The sequence below is a fragment of the Silurus aristotelis genome, assembly GCF_946808225.1.
Source record: "Silurus aristotelis genome assembly, chromosome: 10".
NCBI lineage: Eukaryota > Metazoa > Chordata > Actinopteri > Siluriformes > Siluridae > Silurus > Silurus aristotelis.
In genome coordinates, this window is record NC_139583.1 from 26,193,479 (window position 1) to 26,201,063 (window position 7,585).

General features: G+C 36.5%; 1 protein-coding gene across 5 annotated transcripts in view; it reads right to left on the reverse strand.

Moving 5' to 3' along the window:
- Positions 1–7,585, reverse strand: part of cd276 (CD276 molecule) — a 107,253-nt gene extending 99,668 nt beyond the window's left edge. For 3 of the 5 annotated variants that reach the window (XM_083553142.1, XM_083553141.1, XM_083553140.1), the window contains exon 1: positions 7,304–7,584. Coding sequence is in view for 1 of the 5 variants with exons in the window: in XM_083553144.1 (XP_083409270.1) it covers positions 7,304–7,346 (43 nt within the window). In the remaining 4 variants the exon portion in view is untranslated. Of the gene's footprint in view, positions 1–21; positions 1,081–6,193 lie in introns of all 5 variants that reach the window. The other 2 variants (XM_083553143.1, XM_083553144.1) reach the window with 2 other exon arrangements.

The window sequence follows — 7,585 nt, forward strand, 5'->3', positions numbered from 1 at the left end:
TCACAGATACTCTTCTTTCACAAATCACTCCTGCTATCACGCTTCTCCACCCACTTCACCCTGCCTGCACTCTTTTCTTCACTTCTTTTACACACTCTCCATTACTTTGCACTGTTGACCCCAGGTACCTGAACTCCTCCACCTTCTCCACCTCTTCTCTTCTTAAATGAAGGAGAGTGAAGGAAAGAGAAAGAGAAATAGAGAATGAAGGTGAGAAAGGATGCAGAAGAAAGAGAGAGTGGTACCTGAAGGACTGTTTACTGCAGCTATAATGTGAAGGAGAACAGAAGTATCTTGTCTCTCAGACTAGTCAGAACTCTCTAGAATGTTCCACCACATAAAATCTAACTACAAGCTGTTCAGAAATGCGACGTGTCATTCAGTAATAAATCTCACGGGCTGGAAAATGTCTGTGGTACAATAACTACAATAACCAGGACAACAGAACGGCCTCGACTGTGTCTCTTTTTCACGTATTTTCACGTATTCAGCTTTCAGCTCCAGATGCACAATCCAACAAATACAGTATGTCTTCAATAATGTGACGTTTCTGAGGCAAACCCCATATACGGGCATTGAGACCTACAAGGATTTGATTGGTTGGTCGAAACAATCCATGGAGTCAAAAATGGCTACAAGTACACATCCTGGCTACATGCTGACTCAGCATTTCCTGTATCTGGCCGACTATATTTCCTTTTAAAAACGGGAGGAAATCCACTCAAATACTGCTTATTCAGCATACCTTGGAGGTGCATTTCTTCCGCACTACGCCAAAAATGGAGGTCAAGGGATTAAGGTCCATATCTTTTTTTTACAGATAGATGAGAATGTTCTGAAGATGTCTATCCAGAAACTATTTCATCTGGGGCATCCCCAGAACAAATGACTCACGTCTGCTGGTTCCAAACCACATCTGGGGCAAGATGAATCTGATCCTGCATGCATTTCCACCAGCTTGCTTTTAGAAAAATGGAGCCTATGAAGCACCTTGAATTGTGCCAGCGAATCCCAATGAGTCATGTATATTTTCCTCCTCAAAACAGCAAGGTGATACTTTAATGTGAGCAGCCATGTTAACTTGAAGTCAATTGCTGAACACGGGGTCGAGGAAACCCTCCCGAGTTTCCAAGTTGGAATTTCTATTTAGGGGAGGGGTTTCTTTCCTGTAGTATTTGCACTAATACAGTTATTTATATTTATTATATTTGTTATTTATTTATTTCATTGGCAGTGCACATACCAGCATGTTTTTACAGTGCCTGAGGAAACTTTTTAGAGTACATGTGGAATATGTAAAACTCAGACTCTAACCTAAAGCTCGAACAAATGCTACTAATCAAAGAAACCTGTGCAAGAAAACTGCAAAGGAAACAACACAAATTCAAGGAAATTATGATTCATCCTGCTGTTCCTCATCAGAATATTCACATGATGGAAAAAAACAAGTGCTACACATTTTTGCTAACTTTCAGAAAAAAAAAATAAAAAAAATTTAAGTCTGGGAATGTGATGAGGGATTTAGAAAATGTGATGAGAGATGGGGGGGAGTGGTGGCTCCAGCGGTTAAGATGCTGGGTTGTCGATCGGAAGGTCTGGGGTTCAAGCCCCGGTATCGGCAGGCTGCCACTCTTGGGCCCTTGAGCAAGGCCCTTAACCCTCTATGCTCCGGGGGTCCCTTACGAGGGAAATATCAAGGTCCGTGATGTCAGAGTGACGTGGGGCTGCCTTCCCGTGGGCTCACCACCTGCAGGAGGGACCGTAAGGGACGGTGCTGTGAGGATTGGGCAGCAGTCGAAGGCGGGGGCCTGCTTAGACTGCTGCCCCCGCGACCCGAATTACGGATAAGCGGGAGAAAATGAATGAATGAGAGATGAAGAGCAGCCTTTTGTTTGTAATGCACCAAAAATTTGAAAATATAGAACAGAATGAAAAAAATATGTTCATATAAATAAATACATTATATTGAAATATTCAATACTTTTATTTTATAATTTTAATTGTTGTTATATTACAGTAATAATATTAAAGTCACAAGAATAATAACATTTTAAATATTAGTAATAAATAAACACAAATAAATTGTAAATAAATAATAACAATGAAACATTTACAAGCTTTGTTATTTCATTAATTCTTTTATTTATTTTATTTATTTAATTAATTAATAATTAATTATTTAATTAATTAATTTAATGCATCTATTTTTTTTTATCTATCTTGTATTGCATTATTATTATTATTATTATTATTAATATTAATATTATTAATATTGTTACTGTTTCACCTGCATTTTAAATAAACAATATTATAATTATATTAATATGAATCATATATGTTTATAAATATAATATACATTTAGTATAATATAAATGTAATAAAATGATTACAAAACCATTATAAAATTATTATTATTATTATCATTTATAATAATAATAATTACAATAATATTAATAAATTATTGTTATTTTTTATCATTGATAATAATAATACAATTATTATAATTATTATTCATAATAATAATAATAATAATAATAATAATAATAATAATAATAATATATTATTTTATTACTATATTATTATACAGGCTTGGTTCAGTTTCTGCCACACTTTTGACTTTACTCATTTCTGACTCTACCCTGCACTCCTTTCATTTTTTTTTCATCCCTCTATCATTATCCTGCTCATGGTCAAGACTTAACCGGTCTGAGTCACATCGTAACCTCAACCATCAGTGGAGGAAAATAAAACTGATGTCATTTTCCCTGAAGATTATATAGCACTTTCTCATGACTGAAATAAACATCAGGCTGAGCTAGACAAAAAAACAGACCATGAAACCAACACACACACACACACACACACACATACACACACACACACACACCAGACACACACTCTCTCTCTTCTACAGATCTTACTGACTTGTTCATACACACAACACTGTTTCAGCAAACAAACAGAAACCTCCAGTGATCAAAGCGATCGAAGGAAAGAACTGAATAAAAATAATAGCGTGACTCCATGCTAGGTTTCAGGCAAACACACGCTGAGTCAGGCATAAAGCTTCACATCACATCGTAGCTGAAGGCTTTCATCACAGCAGCCCAATCCTGAGTGCAAGGAAAGAAATGCTGCCCTTCATGAACAAACGTTTGTGGACACCTGATTCTAAGAGCTTCCTGAACATCTCATTCCACATCTAGTCTCCAGTCCTAAATTTCATTAGAGCATGATGTATGGAGAGATGGGAGTTTCACTGGTAAAAAAAAAAAGTTCACCATTGTGCCTCATACAGCTCCACGACACAGTTAATAACAGCCCACAAAAACTCACCTGAGGAAGATCCGATCTACAACTGTGCAGCTGAGTGACTTAAGATCTAATCACATCTGCAATGTAATAAATCAGACAAAAAAAATGCTTTCTTCTTGATTGTAATTGCTAAAAAGCCTAGCTGTCCAATGTGCTAAATCTCTCTCTCTCTCTCTCTCTCTCTCTCTCTCTCTCTCTCTCTCTTTCTCTCTCTATATCTCTATCTCCCTCTCTTTCTCCCTCTCTCCCTTTATCATTGTTCCTCTCTCATTTTCCTTTCGTGCATTATTATTAATACTTCATTATCTATTTTACTTGTTCTCTCTATTACTCTTCCTCTCTTGCAACATTATAAATATTTTTTTTTTTTTAATTTTACTTCTGCTCAATCTCTCTCTCTCTCTCTCTCTCTCTCTCTCTCTCTCTCTCTCTCTCTCTCTCTCACACACACACACACACTAATGTCTTTTCATCAGATGTCCTACACAGATACACTGAAGTAAATCAGCTTTCCTCTCTGAAAGAAAGGTTGAGCTAATTAAATTGGCTCTGTGTGTGTGTGTGTGTGTGTGTGTGTGTGTGTGTGTGTGTGTGTGTGTGTGTGTGTGTGTGTGTGTGTGTGTGTGTGTGTGTGTGTGTGTGTGCGGTGGGTCTCCCCTGCTAGTTTTAAGACTTTGTCTAGACCTTGTCTGGCATATAAAACAGTTCCAGTAAGAAGCAGTGCAGCCCGAAGCATTACGTCTCTTTCATCAGCCAATCCATATGCTCTTATTTTATACCACATGACCCATCCATCCATCCATCCATCCATCCATCTATCCATCCCTCCATCCATCCATCCATCCATCCATTTACCCACGACCAGGCTGGATTTGCTTCCTATGTCCATTTACTGTCAGGCATGTTTGTGTTCCACAGAGACATAAAAACCAGATCTTGCATGGGGTTTTAATGACTACACAAATTACAACCTTAATATTTTCCTAATCTAATCCATAGTCTAATCTAATCCATAGAAACAGTGGAAACTACTATAAGCCCCCCACCCCAACAAAGGGAGCCATCTTTTTAGTTTAGAGCACATTCAAACAGGGCGCGTCTGGGAAAATTGGAATTTGAAAACGCTCTCTAAAACGGATCCATTGCCACAACGTTTCAAGAGGCTGGAAAGTAAATAAACAGCAGGCGAAAATCGTCTTCCATTTTGCCAGTGTCGAAGTAGAGACGTTTTTTTGACGTTTCGGCGTGAATGTGCGACTTGCGGGAAACGACTGAAAACTAAAGTTTTTACGCGGAGCATTTTCCGGTATAAAAAATATTTCTACAAACTCTTCATTTCAGATTTTAGACAACCGAATAGGGCAACAATATGGAAACACAGATATTTTACAACTCTCAAGTGTTCTTGTACTAATCCAGACCTGGATCACTCAAATCAAATTCCATAGTTTTTTATACTTTTCCAAAAAATGCGTAGGAAACCCTTTGGAAAAGTGGAAACGAAAGTTAAGTAGCGTTAAAATTTACCGTCTAATTGCTGTGGTCTTGATTAAATCAAACCATCATGGACTGTTTTCCTAAAACGTAAAAACAACTTAGTTATATACCAGAATACGTGACGATGTCAGTAAAACGTGTGTATTTAGTCCACCGTCATCAAATACAAAAATTGACTCAAACAAATAAACAAAAGAAATAAAATTGTGTTCGGGAAGAGAAAACGAATTCCTACTACACAGAATCTGGCACCGAGATCGCATGTCCAGCCACACACTGGATGTTTGTTGAGAAAGTTTACGAAATTTCCTTAAATGAGTAAAGAAAGACAGATTTGCTGAAACGAAGCTTTAGATATTAATTATTAAAAACTTTCAGCGTGCAGCTGTGAGAACATCTGTCATTAGCAAAAAATTGGTTCAGAGGTCTTTTCACCAGTAGACCTTCTTTAACACTTTCTATAGCAAATGCATTGAACGACACGAAGTTTTCATATAAGGAAACATTTCCTCTGAACGATGAGTCAACAATCGAAACTGAGCTAAAAACAAGACGTACAATTTCCCTTAATCATGTGACACATTACGTCTACGTCCTGATCAGCACATTCTATTATTAGTTCGAATGAAGAATCATATAATAAACTGGTCATTACAATTTTATGATAAAATTATTTTATTTTAAATATTTAGGTTTTTTAGCTACTTCTTGTTTATCTCCAGTAGCAACTTAGTGTTTGTTTCTATTTAATTAAATTTAATTAATTTAGATTTTTATAGCGCATCCTTTTAACAATGAAGATTGTCTCAAAGCAGCTTTACACAGATAAAGTGTTAATAAAAGAATGTACAAGATTGTTTAATCATTGTAAGTTTTTCCTTAATGAGCGACTGATTAGCTATTTAATGCTCTACACTACATTTAACTCATTCGTAGTCTCATTCGGAGCTCTTGATACCTCGGCAAGAACGAGGACGAAGATGTTCAACTTGCGACAATACAAATGTTTCGTATTGGTGAATGGGTTCAGGCGACAACTTTTAATGGACGACTTGCGGAAAAGAATATTTCCGAACTATTGTTATAATCGTGTTTCCAGTTATAATTCAAGCTCACATTTATTCATGGGGCTTTTATTGTTTTGTTTTGTTGTAGTTATACAGCAGGGTACTATTACAAATAATTGTGTTTGTATAGCATTCGTTTCTGAAACGATTTCCAGCGGAATTTACAATATTCACACCAAATTGGGTTAAAATCTCTTAAACTTGTTATGCATCTGTTATGTGCCGCTTTCGCTTTACTCCACGAGCTCGTGCGAAAACTTCGATCAAACCCAATTCATGCACAAGATATTAGAAAATTCTGATCTTTCGTTCACATGTATGCACATTTACATAGGGGTCTAGAAATAGTGGTGGATTTTGAATATTAAATATTACAAATATTTCTACTCTTTTTTTGGTTTCGGATATTTCATAAATATGTTTACTTTATGTTAACTTTGAATCGGGGCAAAAAAAAATTTTCTCTGATTTTTCATCCGAGTTCAATATAGTGTTTATATGGTTTATTAATTTTTAACGAATATTTGTAAATGATATGTTGATTTTTCCAATCACATGTCGTTCATCCGCAAAACGTTACTACAAAATTGAATGCACATCGTTTTATATGCCCCTGTTCACAAAGCCATCTTCATGAAGTTCTGCTTTACATGGGTGTGTGGAAGATCTAAAGTGTACTGCTATAAAGCTCTGATCTCAACCCTATTGACCACATTTGGGGTGAATGTGAGCTCTGATTGCACCCCAGACCTCCTCACCTCACCTACATCACGTGTAGCTGAATTAAAATGATCCAGATACTGGTAAAACATCTTCTCTGAAGGCTGGAGGTTATTGTAAGTGCGAACTGGAACCGAATGTGGAACAGGATGTCCGAAACGTTTGAATGAATCTTATGTGCTTATGGTGCCTACAGAAGATCATCTGTTCGAGATCCTTTGGAAACTTTTTATCTAAATATATGCGTTAGAAAAATTCCTAATTTTGCTTGGTTGAACGTTAGAAAAGAAATTGCAAAGATCTCAGGCTTTATTTCTATCCTGAAGTCTCTGTGTTCCTGTAAGATAAATAAATATTATTAAAAAAAAAGAATTGTAATAAATACAAAATATCTCAAAATAAATCTGTCAACAAAGACAAGGAAAAAAAAAACGGGTTTGGTTTTTTTTGTTTGTTTTTCTATTAAAACTGGACCAAACTCTCCTCCATTGAATGGCAGCATTTCATTCTTTCTCTCCAGGACCTTCATGAATCTGTTCCTCCCCAGTTTCCAGCTGTTGTGCGCAGCTGTTTGTGCTAGTCACGACCGCATAAAGCAACGAGACCGAACATTTTCCGACGTGTTCATGCTATAAAACATTTAAGGAAAAACAATTTACCAAAACAAACATGTAACAAACATTTCACAAAGTAGTTTTGCTTACCGCAAACCCGAGTCCAGTCTGGGAGCGAGGCTTGGATAAACATTACAGTTATACAGCTAGCTAACTTGGGTTATTCCGGTTCTGTTTTGCTTTTTTAAGCCCAATCTACGTTTTAGTCTTAACACTAATAAAATCGTGTCGGGTCTAAATTTCAGTCTGAGATATACTTTATTACGGGTTTATTCAAAGAAGTAAAAAAAAAAAACATCAACCGCTCCCAGTTAATTCCCCCTTTGTCGTTCACAATCCAACGAAGGGTTGCCAGGTTTCTTTCTGCTTACC